Source organism: Tupaia chinensis, unplaced genomic scaffold (genome assembly GCF_000334495.1).
Source record: "Tupaia chinensis unplaced genomic scaffold, TupChi_1.0 Scaffold000383_1, whole genome shotgun sequence".
Lineage (NCBI taxonomy): Eukaryota > Metazoa > Chordata > Mammalia > Scandentia > Tupaiidae > Tupaia > Tupaia belangeri.
In genome coordinates this window covers 619,868-638,336 of record NW_006159885.1, presented here as the reverse complement: position 1 = coordinate 638,336, position 18,469 = coordinate 619,868, and the positions used below count along the sequence as shown (strand labels likewise).

General features: G+C 41.7%; 1 protein-coding gene across 1 annotated transcript in view; it reads right to left on the bottom strand.

Moving 5' to 3' along the window:
• Nucleotides 1-18,469, bottom strand: part of CA10 (carbonic anhydrase 10 (inactive)) — a 601,034-nt gene that overhangs the window by 119,380 nt on the left and 463,185 nt on the right. The window contains exon 4 of the mRNA XM_006153596.3: nt 213-398. Within this exon, the coding sequence (XP_006153658.1) occupies nt 213-398 (186 nt within the window). The remainder of the gene's footprint in view (nt 1-212; nt 399-18,469) is intronic.

Here is an 18,469-nt window from a genome sequence, read left to right as displayed (position 1 = left end):
ATGACTCAGAAGAAAATGACCAGTTTCACTGAAGCTTTTCCTGGAATATACTTAAAGTTTGTCATCAACTTCTGTATCAACCTGCAAAACACAGACAGAGAAAGGCAGCATAGATCTTCTCATTTCACAGACTACATCTGTTATCCCCCTCGACATAAACAGATGCCAAATCTTGTGACACTTAACCTTCATGTTTTGACAAACCCACCTACCTCCCCAGAGAAGGCTTGTCCATTGAGGAGATGCTCCGACCCCTGGCTGTCCTCACTTCCAAAGTGCAGCCGGATCTCCTCCAGTCGGTGGCTGTACGTCATGGGCCCTCCTGATATGTTGACCAAGTGCTCCTTGTCCAGGCGGAGGGACACATGTCTTCCAGTGTTGTACATGGTCCCACTGACCTGCAAGGCAATGGACAACAGGTCAAGCAAGGCTCTCCTCCTTCCATCTCTCCCTAAACCCAGTGTGGTGCATAGGTCAACAACTTTTGTTCTCTCTTGCTGAACCAATACTTTGGAAGATACTAGGCTAAATACACATGGGGAGTAGAGAGTGGCAGCCTCTTCAGAGAGCATTTTTGCCCTATCTGGCAGCTACAGTATTTTCTGGGAGGCATAAACAAAAAAAAAAAACAAAAACCAAACAAACAAAAAAAACCCTTTTCATCAGTTGTGACTAATATTTTGTACATTGCACCTTATTAAAAAAATTGACTCTCTCATGGGAAGTTTTTGGGTTGTTGCACAAATTTAAAATCTCAGGTGTCAGAAACTGGAGAAAGCAGTTAGCAGGGACAAGATGCTAAGAAGGCCAACGAGATGAGGAAGCCAAAATGGGTGGGTAGGGGTCAATGCAGAAATTAAAGGCTGAAGTCTGAAATTCCAAGCACCTGGCCTGGTGTGTCTTCAGTCTGTCTCCCAGTCCTACAACCAGATACTGCACAGCCTTGAGAGGACTGATCCTTCCTTCCAGCTTGTAGCTCCCATACTGAAGAGACTCATGCAAGCTTCCAATTTTAATCGCTATCTGGACTTATCCCTTACTCCCTATTTCACCTTGCTTCAGCCTCTCTAAACTGCTAACCTTATTGCTTGGGATTCCTTTTCCTTTTTTCTTGTCCCTTGATATTCAGCTGCATGTTTTTTACTATGACCTTAGCACTTCTCAACAATTGATTTGGGAACACTCGTTCCCACCTGGGACTCTACTTCCTTTTCTCCTGGGCTGACTTAGCTCTGTGAGTAGGATCTGAAGTTTAAGGACGACTTTACATGAGTCTGAAGGAACGCTTTCGGGTTACTTGCTGCTAAACTAGGTGGATTTTCTTATTTACTCTTTTTCTTTGAGGGTCACCTTTCTGCCCTAGGGATTCCTCAAAGGCTTCACATAACTCTTGATACCTTTATGGTAAACATGGTTTTCAGTTATTTGCTTTATAGCACTATCCTCTATAGCACTATCCTGCCCTTCCGCTTTGCTGATACTGATCTTATGAATACTTATTTTAGTTCTTGGACATTTCACTATGGTAGAGACAGTGTTGCTCACCAAATACTCTATTGACTCATTTTTTCCACTGCCTTAAGGTGAAGCCCATGTGACAGATGTTGGCCATGGGCTATGAGGTATTCATGGTAAGTGTCACTTCCAGGTTGAAACAGTAAAAAGCTTATGCATAGTACACCAGTTTGTCTCTTGTCCTGCTACATCAGCCAAGGGCACTAGGTGGAAATGTTACTGTGGCACAGCTAATAGAGGGAGCCTATCTCAGCCTGGGTCCTGAGGGAGTATGTGCAATTTACAAATATGGCCGGTATCTTTCCTTCCTTGTAACTATACTCCCGACAGTGTGACTGCTCTCTTCCTGACAGAGGTCTATTTCTCTAGCCACTGAGTCTGGATTGGCCTAGTCCCTTACTTTGGTTACTAGCATATAGCGATGCAAAACACTAATTCTGAGAATAGGCCTCTTAAAGCCGTAACACACTTCTTTTCTCCCTCTTGGAACTTTGAGACCACAATGCAAATTAGCCTAGGCTCACCCTGCTAGATAAGACCACAGCAAGGCAAACCATTCCCGGAGAGGTCATCCTAGACTGGTCATTCCATGGCTAATTCACAGTTAACTGACTCAGCCAAGATCAGCTTAGCCTTGCCTAGACCCAAAGAATGTACCCACAGATCTGAGGATAAATCCAAGGGTTTGTTATGTGATTAAACTAACTGATACATGCTAGAGTCAGTAATGTCTCTCCTATAGATCTGGAACTATCAAAGAACTCTGGAGATACTCTTTTGAATGCCTGAAATTATGGTCACATGGGGTCTAGACAGTCAACCTGATAAGCAGTGAGAAATCAGGAGAAAGTGAGAGAAGAGAGAGAGAGCGAGAGAGCGAGAGAGAGCGAGAGAGAGTGAGAGAGAGAGAGAGAGAGAGAGAATGTAAGTACTTGAGCTCCAGATAACTTTGCATCTCTGTGTTCTAGGAAAGCTGTACTCTCTCAGATACTTTACATCTTATTAATACATTTTTTTCTTCAAGTTATATATTTCTTGCAACCATATAATCCTTGTCAAAGACTCCACTCCTGTTCTCTAGCCTCAAATAGATGTATATTTAGCTAGCATGAAATAATAAAACCTTGTTTTCTTTTCAAGTCCCAATTCATAACATTCTTTGCAGAACAATGGTTCAAGATTGTGTTTGACATTACTTCCACCTTTAAATAAATTTTTTTCTAATTATTAAAATAATAAGGACCAGCAGATAGCAGAATGATAATGTCTCTGGACTCCCACATAGTCAACCGTGGTTTGAATCCCCGACCTGGCTACTTAAAACTCATACTGGGTGCATGTGTGTCCATGCCCAAAAATCCTGAGAGAAGAATGGAGGAGAAGGGATTGCAGTGTGGCCATCCCCCTGGGGGTGTGTGTGTGTGTGTGTGTGATTTCTCACATTCTGTCTCTCTGGTGAGCACATGTGCCCTATAGCAAAAATCTCTCTAAAATAATATACAAGCATTATATCTGGCTCAGAAGATACAAAAACAGTTAAGAAAAAGAAAAGTCAGCAACAATTCTATAATTAACCTATAACTATCACCACGAATATTTTGTCATATATATTCTTCACACTCACAACTATATATATACACACACACACACACATGCACACATGAAATCATTTTATATATTGTTTATAAAGATATAAAATAATAGTATTTTACACACATATGTGTATATAGATGTAACTTCATATATATTATTTTCACTAATATCTGACAATTTCTTTCATTAATTATTCTACAATATTACTTTGAATGGCTGCATAATATTCCACTGTAAAACTATATAGCTTGTTGTTGAATCTTTGCATTTCAGGTTTTCACTGTCATAAAAAATACTGCAAATAGCATCATTATGGACAAATATTTTTCATAATTCAGGGATATCTTATTAGGCAAACTCTGGGCCAATAGTGTACCCATTATTACAGTACGGATTGTGTATAGCCAAATCTGTCTGCTCTGCAGGGTAGTTCTCATGGAACGGGGCTGGATCTCTGTAATTCTCTTCAAACGACATTAAGCACAGAGCCATCAGATCCAATTCAGTCCATTTGATCCATGGACATCTGTGGTAGGCGAGGCAGTGTAAAATGATTGCTCTGAGTTCTCGTTGCACATATGCTCTGTATCATTGGGAAAGTGTCTTGTTCCTTCTTGGAATCTTGAGAGGTGTTTTCCTGCACTTCTAGAAATGCTTTTATCCGCCTCTCTCTAATGTTCCTAAGAAAACTGTTGTGCATTGAAGCAATGTTGCATTTCCTCAGTGCTTAGAAAGCTAACAGTCACTGAAGCAGGACAGTGGTACAACAGTGAAATGCAATGCAATGCTCTAGGAGGCAATCTCACATGGGTAGGTTCCTAGTTCAAGTCTAGAGACCTCCCTGAGGAAACCAGGCACAGGCATTCTCAGGATGTGGGGCTGGCTGAAGCTGGGGGTGGATCACAGGGTGAAGGCCATCTTGACAGTGTGCATGTTCTCTCTCTCTTGCTCACTCATGGAGGAAATAAATAACTTAAAAAAGAGAAACTAGCACATGGATGGGGGAAGAATCAAGGGCTCTTGAGTCAGAAGATTCTGTGTCTGCCTCTTGTTAGCCTGTGACCTGGGGTAGTTTACTTAGTTTTTTGAAGCTATTTTTCTTTGTTTTTTAAGAGAGAGATTTTTGTTATAGGGCATGTGTACTCACTGGAGAGACAGAGATGGAAAGCAAGAAATCACCCTCTGGGGGAATGGGCATGCTGCAATTCCTTCACCTGCATTCTCCTTTTGGGATTTTGGGCATGCATGCACACACGCATGCTGTGAGTTTTAAGCCTCCTGGTCCGGGACTCAAACTGTGGTTGACTATGTTGAAGTCCTGCAATGTAACCATTACACCATCTGTTGGTCTCAAAGCTTCTGTTTTCTTAATCATAAAATAGAGATAAGATTTCTTCCATGAAAATGAGGGATAAAAAACTACAAGACATATTCAACACAAACGGTAAAAGTGACAGAAGTCCGTCCGTCCTATGAGTAATTTCCTTAAATGAATTTTAGTTATACAAAGTATCCAAAGTAGTCAAAACCATAGAGGCAGAAGTAAAATGGTGGTTGCCAGGGCCTGAGAGAGTGGGGATGAATGGGAAGTCAGTGTTTAATGGATATATGGTTTCAGTTTTGTGACATGAAAAGGTTTCTGGGGCTGGATGGTGCTCCAATAACATGGATGTAATTCATACCTCTGAATGGCATAGTCATAAATGGTTATGATGAAAACTTTTGTATGTATTTTACCACAGTAAAAAATGGGAAAAAAAATCTGCCATAAGGTTTTTGTGAGAATAAAATAAATAGTACATGAAATGGTCAAACATTTTCATCTTCTTCCTTTTTTTTTTTTAATTTTTGGCTTATTGCATGGTGCTTAACCAATGTTGCAGGGATCTCCTTAACCTTCCTTCCCTGCTTCCTCCAGTCTGATGGAATATAATGTTGCTTGCTAAAATGTCACCCTAAAGAACTTTAAATAATGTCTGCATTGTGAGATTCCCTTGCCTTTCATTTTGGATGTTAAATAAAGCATTAGATGTGGAGAACATCTAAGGTCATTTTGAAGAAAATGAAAACACAGAACTAGGAGGATTAGGAGTCAACCACTGAACCTTCTAGCTCTTTTTCACTTCTAGATCCTCTTCTGCACACATGGCTCAGTCTTCATTCATTCATTCATTTTGTCAGTCAGTAACTCAGAAAACATTCAATGCACCTGACTGGGTGCTAGGAGCTGGGGATAGGAGAGTGAGCACAACCAGGCACAGTCTGTCTTCGTGGAGTTTACGCTTCATTATGTAGAGATCTGAGTGAGGACAGGAAGTCACGGGGAATCCATAACTCCTACCATTCGTCTATGTGCCTTACAATTAGAAGCAACACCTCCTTATCCCCACCCTTTCCTTAGACACCGAAATAACATTAATTTGTATTAATCAAGAAAAGCTGTGTAGCCAGGGTATGGTTTGTTGCACTTTAATTTAAAAATAAAGGCTTGACAACTTTATGTATGATATCTAACGGTACATCTGCACTATAGTAATTAACATTGCAACAGTGTCATTTTATCTGTAATGCTAATTACTGTGTTTCCAAGGAACTACTTTGGTGCACAGCATGTTGGGAAAGTTGTATTATGCAGACCAGGAAACAGAGCTGAATGGAGAAGCTGAAGCTGCAGGGGATGATCCAGGTTGCCTCTGGCGGTCTCATGGTTCTACTTTTTGTTTTTATCTTAATTCACTGCAAAACGAGAAAGAGATGTGTGTGTGATGCCCATCTTACCAATGAGGGAAGGGAGGGAGGTGGGCGAAGGTTCACAGTCAAACAGCTGCAGGCAGCAAACCCAAGTCTACTGATTGCAAGACTAATGGTCTTGATGTGGACAAATGCAAGTGTCTTAGCTCATTTCAGACCAAAAATATGTTGGGGATTTTTATTTCTTCTTCAGCATGTATAGCAGGTCTTTGACATTTGTAAAGGCAGCAGAGTTCTTTCATAGGCAATTGGGCATCCCAGGAGGAGGCTTGGAAACACCTAAAGGTCAGGGAAATCCCTGGGTTTTGCTCACCTGCAGGTGTTTATATTGTTTTCAGGCTGGTTGAAGCTATGTGTATTGAGGGAAGTAGGTCATAGGTGTTCTATGCCTATGCCTGTCAAATTTGTTGGGGCAGGCAGTGGTGCAGTGGTGACAACTGGACCTGGGTGGGAAAGGTCCTTGGTCAGTATCCTGAATCCTCTCTGATCATGCTGGGTATGTGCACATGTGCCATGACCTGGGCCAGCTGAGACTGGGGCTGAGTGGTGCATGACGACCCTATTGGAGTGCCTGTCTTCTGTCTCTCCTCTGTCTATCTTAAAAAGGATCAGTAAATTTAAAAGAAGTTGTATGCAATCAGTACTATCTTGATAGTTCAAGACTATCCAAAATGCAATATTTTTTTTTGCAAAGCCGAAATGTTACCCCCTGGTATATTTACTTTGTAAAACTTTATATCCCTTTGCAAGTCAGATCTTTGCAATGGCCCATGATTACCCAGGTTCTCTTTGTAAGGGGCTTTTCTCCTCTCTTATTCTAGGGACAGAGGAAAATAAATTTGGCCAGTGCATTTTTAAGGTTAGGAGAATTTTTATTCTTTGTAAGTCAGCCACGGTACTGTTCATAACAGATGGCACCTTGGTTCGAACCTTTGTTTGATGTCAGCAGGAGGTGTTACATTCTGAACCTGAATTTCCTCTGTTAATCCTCATGATTTCTCCCTTACCAAACTGAGCACCAAACACAGTGTGGTACTTGGACCTGTGCTATTGTCTTTTTCTTAGGTGGGAAAATATTACTCTAAACCCATACCTGAAGTAGAGGCCTCCCATAGGATTGACTTGTCCTACCAGGCTCCTATGACACTTTTCTGCCTACAGACAATCAACCATTAGTGGAGGAACCAGGATTGGGCCCCTGGTGTCTCTGGCTCCTGTGTTCTGTTTGTGTTTTTGTTGTAGGGTGCATGCACTTGCCAGAGAGGGAGAGAGAGAGAGAGAAAGTGAGAAATAACCATACCAGCATCCCTTCTCATCCATTCTCCTCTCAAGATTTTGGGTACGCATGTGATTTGCAAGCTACCAGGTCCAGGACTCAAACTGTGCAGCTGGCCATGTGGGATCCAGTCTCCTTACCCTCCACACCACCTGCTGGCCCCTAAAACCTGTTACTTTAACCACTAGAAATTAGGATATTATACAGCCAATTACCTAACAATGCAATATAGTGTTGAAAGAGCAGGAACCCTACAGTGCATCAGAGTTCAGAAGATTTTGGGATCACTTACTGTATTAATAAAGGTTCTCCAGAGAAACAGAACATATATTGTACATGTATACATATTGTATATGTATACATATTGTACATGCATACATATTGTAAATGTATACATATAAAATAAAGAAATTTATTTTAAGGAATTGGCTCATGTAGTTATAGAGGCTGGTAGGTCCAAAATTCGAGGATGGGTCAGCAGGCTGGAGACCCAGTGAAGAGCCAGTGCTGCAGTTAAAGTCTGAAAGTTGTCTGCGTGGAAAATCTTGTTTGGGAGAATTCAATCTTCTTCTTTTTTTCCTTCTTCTTGTTTTATTTACATTTTATCACTATACATTGTTGCAGTATACAGAAAGAATCTTCCCAGCATAAGTACACTTCATATTAGTTCAGACAAAGATATACTGTATACATCATCCTTAACACACAATTTTACACTTTTGTGTCTGTTAAATGTTCTTCTTATTTTTTTCTACCCTGATTCTCTCCCTCCTGCCCTCTAGTACTCACCCTCCTCCCACACTATTTCTAGTATCTACAGTTGCTCTCCATGCTTTTTTATCTTCTAATCTTTCAGTTTCTGATAGAGCACAGACATTTGGTATCTATTAAGTGGGGACATACAATGCTTTCCTTTCATAGTCTGGTTTGCTTCACTCAGCATTAAATCTTCCATATTCACCCACTTTCTATCAAATGCCAGGGTCTCATTGTTCTTTATTCTGAATTGTATTCCATTGTGTATGTGTACCACACTTTTTCAATCCCTTCATCTGTTCGTGGACATTTGGGTTGATTCCATGTCTTAGTGATTGGGAAAAATGCCACAATAAACATAGATGTGCAAATGTGTTTTCCTATCCTTTGGGTACATACCCAGAAGTAGAATAGCTGGATCATATGGTAGTTCTATTTGTAAGTTATTATCATCATTTTTCTAAAGAGAGATTTTTGTTATAGGGTGCATGTCTTCTCTGGAGAGACAGAGAGAGACAGAGAGACAGAAAGCAAGAAATCATTCCCCAGGGGGCATGGCCACGGTGCAGTCTTTTTTCCTCTGCTCTCCTCTCAGGACGTTCGCCATGCAGGGACACACTTCTGGCGTGAGTTTTAAGCTGCCAAGTCTGGGATTTGAACCGCACTTGACTATGTGGGAGTCCAGCGATATAATCATTATGCTCTCTGCTGGACCTATTTGTAGGTTCTTGAGGAAGTTCTGTATTGTTCTCCATAGTGGAAGTCAGTCTTTTTATTCTCTCTCTAGGCCGTCAACTGATTGGATGAGGCCCAGCCACATTATGCAGGGCAATCTGCTTTACTCAAACTCCACTGATTTAAATGTTTATCTTGTCCAAAAATATTCTCATAGAAACATCCAGAATAATGTTTGACCAAATATTTGGATACTATGTCCCAACCAAATTAACACATAAAATTAACCATCGCACATCTTCAAATCCCATTTGCTTTCTCTATTGCCTCTATTTGAACAATTCTTAACCAAAGAATTGTGCTGATGTGTATGTAATAAAAATATGTGCATGTGAGTATGTGTATCTATTACATATGCACATATATCAACACATACACATTATATACATGTAATACCTACACATGTATATAAAATATATACAAACATGCTGTCTATTTTTATATTTTCTACATCACATAATTCAAGTCAGCTATACTAAAATTGTTCTCCAAGACACAATCATATGGAAAGAGGGAGAGTTTGAAATAATGGACATCAGAATTATAGAACAATTGTACAGAAACAATTTAACTTTTTTCATCAAAAGTTAGGTGTATAGCAAAGGAGACTTATTCTTGAATATAGATGGGACCTCGGTGACTATTCTGGTGTAAACCCCTTATTTGTGGGGATCTTATATGTTGTTTAATTTTATATTTCCCAATGGGAAGAAAAAAGGGAAGAGGCATTTCTTCTTAAAAATGCCCAATTCACAAAATAAGCATGCTAAAGATCTTTTGGATTAATAGACATAGCACTTGCAGGGTTGATGGTGGCTGCAGAAACCGATGCTGGACTAAACTTTACCTTCTGAAATTCCCAAAGATTCCATACATGGATTCCTTGTTTCATGTGATCCAAAGCTTATATGAGGTTTCCATTATATTCCTTCAAGGCACTCTAACCCAAATCTTCTCTAACTTACTACAAAGTAACTCCCCACAGCTTAAATGAAAATATAACACTGCAAGTGGAGTAGCTGAGAGAAACTAGAATTTCAATGGTTTACAGGAAGAGATGGCCATTTGGCCTATAGGAGCTACTTGTGTTCTCTACACAGCTGATCAGGAAAGTGAGGCGGAGGACATCCACAACTGGGAGGGTTACTGGGTGTTAGGTGCCATACCATTTTTTTTTTTTTTGAGAGGTTTTTACTATAGGGCACGTGTGCTCGCCAGACAGAGAGAGACAGAGACAGAAAGCGAGAAATCACCCCCCAGGGGGATGGCCATGCCGCAATCCTTTCTCCTCCATTCTCCTCTTGGGATCTTGGAGAAGCACGCAGATGCTCCTGTGTGAGTTTAAGCCACCGGGTCTGGGACTTGAACCGCAGTCGACTACGTGGGAGTCCAGCGACATAGCCATTATGCTAACTGCTAGTCCCACGCTAACTACTGGTCCCCCATGCCATGTTTTTAGATGAGGAAACTAGGTACAGACAGGCTACGGGTTCTGTTCAACATCCAAGGGGAACAAACATGGGACTAGGGTTCAAGTCTTTGTGACCTCAAGCTCATAGTCTTCCCAGTGTCTTGCCAAGCAAAAACCAATATAGAAAGACTGTACTCTATTTCTTAGTGACTCTGTAAATTTCAGAAATTTAATAACATTTTATCTATTGATAGATTTTTCTTTTTTCTTTCTTCTTCTTGTTTTTTTTGAGGTTTTTGCTATAGGGTGCTCGCACTTGCCAGACAGATAGAGAGAGACAGAGAGACAGAAAGTGAGAAATCACCCTCCAGGGGGAATGACCACGCCTCAGTCCCTTCTCCTCCATTATCCTCTTGGGATCTTGGGCACACATGCACAAGTGCCCAGCGTGAGTTTTAAGCCACCTGGTCTGGGACTTGAACCGTGGTTGACTACATGGGAGTCCAGCGACATAGCCATTACGCTAACTGCTGGTCCCATCTTTCTTCTTCTTTTATTTTAATTTGCAAGAGGGTGCATGCACATCCCAGAAAGAGACAGAGAGAAGGAGATAGGGAATGCGAGAAAGCATTCCCTTTCTGCACAGGGAGTGGTCACATCACAATCTCTTCTCTTCCATTTCTCCCTCCTTTCTGGATTTTGGGCATGCACATACATGTGCCCAGCATGTTTCTCAAGCCATCAGGTCTGGGACTTAAACTGCATGGTTGGCAATGCAGGATCCAGCTCACGTAACTACCAGGCCATGGACTGGCCATATCAGTTGATTTTTCTATGTGGAGTTGGCACTCTGTGTTACTCCTAACATAGGTGTGCTGACATTCTTGCCTGTGAGATATAGTTTTCTTCATCAGATTATCATTTACTATAACTATAAACACACTGGACAGATGCTATACCACAACACTCAGAGCAGCACCAGAGACTATGGTATGTTCTAGGTCCTGTACTTGGTTCTTTAACACACACATATCTCATTGATTCTTTCACTGGCCATGTGAGGAAGGCATTATTATCCATATTCTACACATGGGGGCTGAAAGGGTTAAATGACTTTGCCTGAAGCCCCACAGTTAAAAATCAGCAAAGCCCCAAATTCCAGCCCTGATCTGTTTGATATTAAATTACAGAGCTCTTGAAAGGGAAGACGACAGAAGTTGGTAGAAAGAATGTTTGGAAGTCATGGAGCTACAATATTTATAAATACTTTTTGGGGTTAGGGGTAAATTCATAATTAAAATATGGTGTCCACATGGAGGTGGCAGACTGAGTTTGATTTGATCAGGATGGTCTGGACACTCTTGACTTCTAGATTCAGGGATGCAGGGTCAGTTCTAATCCCTACTTGCTGGGAGTTGAGAGATGAATCCTACTTGCCTCTCCCAGTGTTGGCTTAGCAGCGGTGTGGCTGAAGCCATAATTTGAAAGGCTGCTCAGAGCCAAGAAAGGTTAGTGAAGAAGGTCTGACAGTCATGTCATAAATTAGATGTCTTTTCTTTGCAGCTGGGGCTGCTTATTATATGTTTCTGACTGCTCTGCTGAGGTGTGTAATAGGTCTTCTTTGCAATGTAATTAGTGAGCCTAAGGTATTTAAGAACACCACTTAGTCTGGTTTCCTGCAGAGTGGCTTGAGATGCCAAAGGGCTGGTTTGTAAAGGCTAAGTGCAAAAATGTCAGTGGGCTACTTGCTCACATGGACACTCTGGGGGCATTATTGCAAGAAAAGTCAGTGTGGCAAAAACAGCTAGATTTCACTGTGGTGTACACGAACTGATAAAATTAGGGCCATGTAGATTGCAGAGCTCACAGGACTTCAGATATAATCAAGCCCAACCTCTTATTCTATAAAGCAGGAAACAGCACAGAGAGGTTAAACAAGTTGTTCAAGATTGTTCAAGTACATGGCAGACCAAAGACTAGAAGTCAACCAACTGACTCTCTTGTTTTATACAACACATCCCCCCTTCCTTTCATACTTTTGGAAGCCTTTTACCTGGGAGTACATAAGCTTACTGAGTCAGAGTTAAAAATCCTGGAGTATTAAACACCATAACCCATAGAAAAGTAGGAAAAGTCAGCCTGGTATCTCGACATACCATTTACATGACGCCATATTTTTAGATAGTGGGGTCTTTTCATTGCCCATCTACGTATTTTATGCTATGTAGATGACTTTCTTAAAAAAAAATTGCCAGAGAGTGCTTGGGTGAGAGAGAGACAGAGAGAGAGAGAGACAGAGAGAGAGAGAACCACTCACATGGGAGATGGTCATGCTGAAATCTCTTCTCCTCTATTTCTTCCTTATTTGGGGATTTTGAGCACACATGGTACACATGGTGTGTTTCTCATGCCACCAGGTCTGGTACTCGGCCATGTGGTATTTAGTCACCTTAAGCACCAGGCAACTGGCCAACCCTGCTACGTAGATTTCAAAGTAGAGCTTAGGAATGGAAAAGACTGACGCTGAGAAGAGAGAATGGAGGTAAAGGGTGTGGAGCTTTGGGAGTAGGCATTTCTGCCATACAGCTCTGAAAGAAAGCAGAAGGAAACTATCAAGAGCTCTTGGGTTGGGCTGTTGGGAAGGAAGTGGCTCTTAAGGAAGAAAATGGAACCAAACTGGAGTAATCTTTGGTACTATCCACAGAGTTAGGTAGGAGTTTTGGTGTACTTCCAAGTTTCCACCCACCACTCTCAACCCTGTAGGGAAGACAGAGGTTCCTTCCTTAGCAGTGCTAGGTTTACTCCAAATCTCTTTCTTGTGTATTTGAGTCAGTCTGCTTCTCTTCTGTGAAAAGACTAGGATTTTGGGGAACCAGCAGTTAGCGTAATGGCTATGTCGCTGGACTCCCACATAGTCGACCGTGGTTCGCATCCCAGACCTGGTGGCTTAAAACTCAGGCCGGGCGCATGTGCGTGCGTGCCCAAGATCCCGAGAGGAGAATGGAGGAGAAAGGATTGCTGTGTGACCATCCCCCCTGGGGGGTGATTTCTCGCTTTCTGTCTCTATGTCTCTCTCTCTCTGTCTGGTGAGTGCACACGCCCTATAGCAAAAACCTCTCAAAAACAAAACAAAACAAAACAAAACCAAAAAAACTAGGATTTTGAAATCCATACTGAAACACCAAATGAAATGATCACATGTGCTGCTTATTATTGTATCAATCTTAGATCATTATTTTAAAAATTTGCGCCTGTTTATGATACTCTTGACTCTTCCAGTAACAAACGATTCCTTTGCAAACTACAAGTTTGCTAGGAAGCAAAGCATCTCATGCACTTTGAGAACCTGCAGAGTTCTTTACATGCCCCTAATTGTTGGTTGCCTAGATCCAATTTATTTATTTGTTTATTTTGACTCCTTTGAGTGGCTGGAGTCCTGTGCCAACTGTGTAAAACAACTGGACCCAAGATGACACCAGCAGTTTGACCACAGTATTGGCCCAATGGAAGCACCTATTCCTCTGCTCCTTTCATGGGCTGAGAGCCCACTTTAGTCCAAAGCAAGCTTGGGTTGAAGACACACCTTTGTAGTGTGTGTGTATATTTTTAAAAAATGTATCAAATATATTAATTTAATATATATTTCTATTTTGTATATACTATGTAATTTATATTTATATGAGGAGATGTCAAAAGGCTTGTATAGAATTTGAATTAAAGTACAAATTTATTTTGGTGTAAAAAGTTGAAATTCTTGGGACCAGCAGTTGGCACAATGGCTATATCACTGGACTCCCATGTAGTTGACTGCGGTTTGAATCCTGGACCTGGTGGCTTAAACTCATGCTGGGCACGTTTGTGTGCATGCTCAAGATCCCTAGAGGAGAATGGAGGAGAAGGGATTGTGGTGTGGCTATCCCCACGGTGATTTCTTGCTTTCTGTCTCTCTGTCTCTTTGTCTTTTTGGCAAGCGCACATGCCCTATAACAAAAACCTCTCAAAAAAAAACCAACAACAACAACAAAAAAACAACTGAAATTCTTACTTATTTTTTTATATGTGTTTTTCATGAACTTTTTGAAGAACCCGCCTATATTTATTTTATATTTAATAATTAGTATACAGAGATATCTAATATACTTATTTGATCTATATGCACATAATGTAAATCTGCAATATACTTTAAAATGTTTATGAAAGGATAATATAGACATAACTGAATTTGTCTTTTGAAATTCCTGTTGTATCCCTAGCACCTGAACAATACTTGGATTTCATTTGTTGAACAAAACCAGACAAGAGTTTGCTTCGAGTATCATACTCTGCCCCCAGCTCGACCCAGTGGGTCTGAAGTGGGACCCAGGAACCTGCTGCCTTCCCCTTCCCCTTAGTGTCCACTCCGAGTGAGGTGACAGATGCTCATGCCGAGAGGGGAGACAGTCAGAGAGAGTAATTTTCTTCATCCTTTCCCCATCCTCCTGTATGCCTTAAGGAATTGCTTTGATAATTGTAAAGATATGGCACTAAAGCTCTTTTAAATATGTATAGTGGGCTATACATCGATTCATTTTTAGACCACCATTTTCCCCTAAATTATGAAAAGTCAAGGTTAGGCTGCTTTAATTAACATACTAACACTTGCCTTAGAAGGTTATTTCTAGCTTAATATCATTTGATTCTATCCCTGATTCACAGGGCTTTAGGCAAATAACTCCCAGTCTCTGGTTATTTCATCTCCAAAGAGGAAAAGGCCTTTAAAGGAGAGCCTGTGGGACACACTGGCACATGGACACAAGCAGAGTACATAGATCACCTTCGTAACATTCCCCAGGTGGGTGTCGCTGGGTCCACTGGTCACATGTTAGAATCCTTAATGCCAGTGTTTCAAAGAAATTAGAAATAGTACATGTTTAGGGATAATTAGATAGGAATGCCCTTTGCTTGTTTGTCACTTCATCGTCCACAAGTTTATTTTTCAACAGTTATCTCCCTGAGTGTTCTGGCCCCTGTGGACTTGTGGACTCGCTCACTGAGAGGGGCCATGCTCTAGGACATACTCAGACCCCGAAGCGGTCAGCAGGTAGCGTGGATAAGTGAGCAGGCCTGGAAGGTGATGGTGGAGGGTGGTGGAGACTGTAGCGACACTGGGAAACATCTCTAATCTCTTGGATGTCTCTGGGACAGTATATAGGATGCTAAGAGGTGGCCTCAGGGGGAGGACTGAAAGGAGCCAGGAAAAAGGAAGAGTGGTCATGCAAGACTCACTTTCCTCTTTGCCCCTTTGTATTGCATGAGTTTTAAGAGTAATTAAAATGTCTTAAGTGAACTAAGGTCCTCTGCAGACAATTACATCCAATGGTACAACCTGGGCTGTGGTCTGGTGGTCTTATGCAATGGAGTGACTGTCCCACAGAAACAGAAGTTAAGCTACATCTATCATTTTAAATTGTCTAGTAACCACATTAAAAAAAAATCAAAACAGAGTTGTGAAAATAACATTAAGACGTTATTTCCTGGGGTCAGCAGGTGGTGTGGTAGTTAAGATGCTGGACTCCCACATGGCCGACTACGGTTCAAGTCCCAGACCTGGTGGCTTAAAAATCATGCTGGACATGTGTGCGTGTGTGCCCAAGATCCCAGGAGGAATGTGAAGGAGAAGGGATTGCAGCTTGGCCGTCTGTTCTGGGTGATTTCTCACCTTCCCTCTCACTGTCTCTCTCTCTCTCTCTGGTGAGCATATTATCCCTATGGTAAAAACCTAAAGAAAAAAAAAAAAACCACCTTATTTCCTTTAATCCAATATATCAAAAAATGCATTTATTTAATTTTTTAAAAGAATTATTTAATTAAAAAAAATAAAAGGAAAGAAAATAAAAAAAGGGACCAGCAGTTAGCATAATGACTATGTCACTGAACTCCCATGTAGTTGACCGTGGTTCAAGTCCCGGACCCGGTGGCTTAAAACCCACGTCAGGAACATCTGCATGTGTGTCCAAGATCCCGAGAGGAGAGTGGAGGAGAAGGGATTGTGGTGTGGCCATCCCCCCTGGAGGCGCACTCACCAGAGAGAAACACAGAGAGAGGGAAACTGAGAAAGTAAGTTGCCAGGTTTGGGACTCGAACCATGGTGGGCCCTATGGGAATCCAACGCCTCAACAAGCACACCACCTGCTGGCCCCCCAAAATTTTATTTTAACAATGTAATTAATGCAAATTTTATTAATGAGATGTTTAACATTCTTCTTTTTTATTTTACTTTTAGAGAGATTTTCATGCTAGGGCAAGTATGCTCGACAAAGAGACAGAAAATGAGAAATCAGTCTTTCCCCCACCCCTGGGTGAGGGCCATGCCACAATCCCTTCTCCTCCATTCTCCTCTTGGGATTCTGGGCATGCCGATACACACACTTAGCATGATTTTCAAGCCACCAGGTCTGGGACTTGAACCGTGGTCAAGCACCTTTACCACTATACCGCCTACTGGCCCCTATATACTTTCATATCCCCCAGTAATATGTCTAGGGAATTAAATATATATAGTTTATACTTGAAGCATATTCCGATTTGGATGCACTACATTTCAAATACTCAGTAGTCACATGTGATTAGTGGCTACCATCTCGGACGGTGTAGCCTGGCCAGTCTTCTGTCCTTCGTGCAAGCAAGATTATATTAAAAACTTGGCCAACTGGGCGGCTGATGAGGATATTAGCTCTTGAGGGCCATAAATGCTCCTGGAGTATATTAGAAATATAGTGTCAGTAACTTACGTCTGTTTCCCATCCACGTAGACAGCCGTCTATCTGTTGCAGTTTTATCATTTGCGAATCATGTTGCAAGTTTTATGGGGCACCCGTAAATGGAAGCAGCCAAACCACAGTTGCCTGGGTTGGTAGTCAGAATCTCCTGATGTCAAAACCCAATAATGCATGGCCAGGTACTAGCTACAAGGAATACATAATGTGTTCCATCATCTAAATTATGAACCTCCTACTATTCCTCCTAGGAAGCGGGGTGAATCTGAAAATCATTAAATAAACGAAAATGCTAGATGACATAAAAGAGAGAACTCTTTTGCTCACAGGAGTATTTGTTGGGGCATCACAGAGGATCCTCAGGTGTTTCTACGTCTCTGCTTCATCCTCTCAAGATTACTCAGCCTTTGTTCCCATCTTGAAGGTCAGACATTTAGTCTACATTCATCAAAGCTCTTAGCCTTCTCAGTTAATGAGTGTGCATTTGATATTTCACACTGCTGTCCAGTGTTCACATACTTTGCATTTCTCAGTGGCTCTGCAAGTGTCATGAACAGTTGCTGTGCCCTGTAAGTAAGTTTAATGTCTTAAGCTGTTAAATAAATATCACCCACACCAAAATCCAAACAGAACCCTACTCCCGATGCACTTGCTATTGAATCCACCATGGCTGCCACTTATGCTACAACTCTTAACAAGGGAGGCATGACCATGGAAAAAGACACCAATTTCTAGAAACAGCATGTGTCCTTTCTAGAAGCAACAGCCAAGGAAATTACATTTTCTGATAGAGGTCACATCTAGAGCTATTACTGCTAATAACACACCAACAACATCACAACCATCTGTAGCTCTTACATGTCTGCCACTGCACGTGCAGTAGCAATGTAATCCTTGCCACTACCTCAGGAAGCAGATATGTTTATTATCACCACTTGATGAAGAAACCGAGGCTCAGTGACGGTAAGCAGGTCACAGAGCTATATGTGTCGGAGATCATTTATGTGAAAGAGCCCACAAGGACTGCACAGGGAGTGCTACACTGACTCTAAGGAAGAGAGAGGACTTTTGTCCTGGGTTACCAGGGCTGGCAGAGCCTTGAAGCATGGGTAGGATATAGGCATCTGGAACTCCCTAGAATAGAGAGTAGCATCAGTGAAGACCTGGGAATGGAAATACAAGGCATGCATGGGGAATGGCAGAAGAGACTGAAGTCTGGTGTTCCCGGCATGACTGAAAAATGAGCAAAGTGGTGGGACTGGGGAGCAGGTGGGAAGAAATCAGCATCTGTGATGGTGGGGACCTGATGCCTACTGTGTGACAAACTCTGTTAGTGTTTCATAGAGATCGTCTGTGTGCTTGCACCTGAAGCCTGTGAGGCAGGAAGTACTACTCCGTCTGTGTTATGAACAAGGAACACCCGGCTCTGAGGGGCTACCCAGCCAGGCTAGATCTCACAGCACACAAGATAAGGAGGAAAAGCTTAAAGGCATGTCTGCTCAACTCTTTCCACTAGAACGTAAAATAAATCACTTTAGAAAGGGACACTTTTCCTAAGAAATCATTTCCTTATGGTATGTTTTGCCCTGCAACATGGATTCTACAGACCTGCCTCATTGCCATATCAGAGAAAGCTCCCACTCTTTTTTTTTTTTTTGGGAGGGTTTTTCCTTTGGG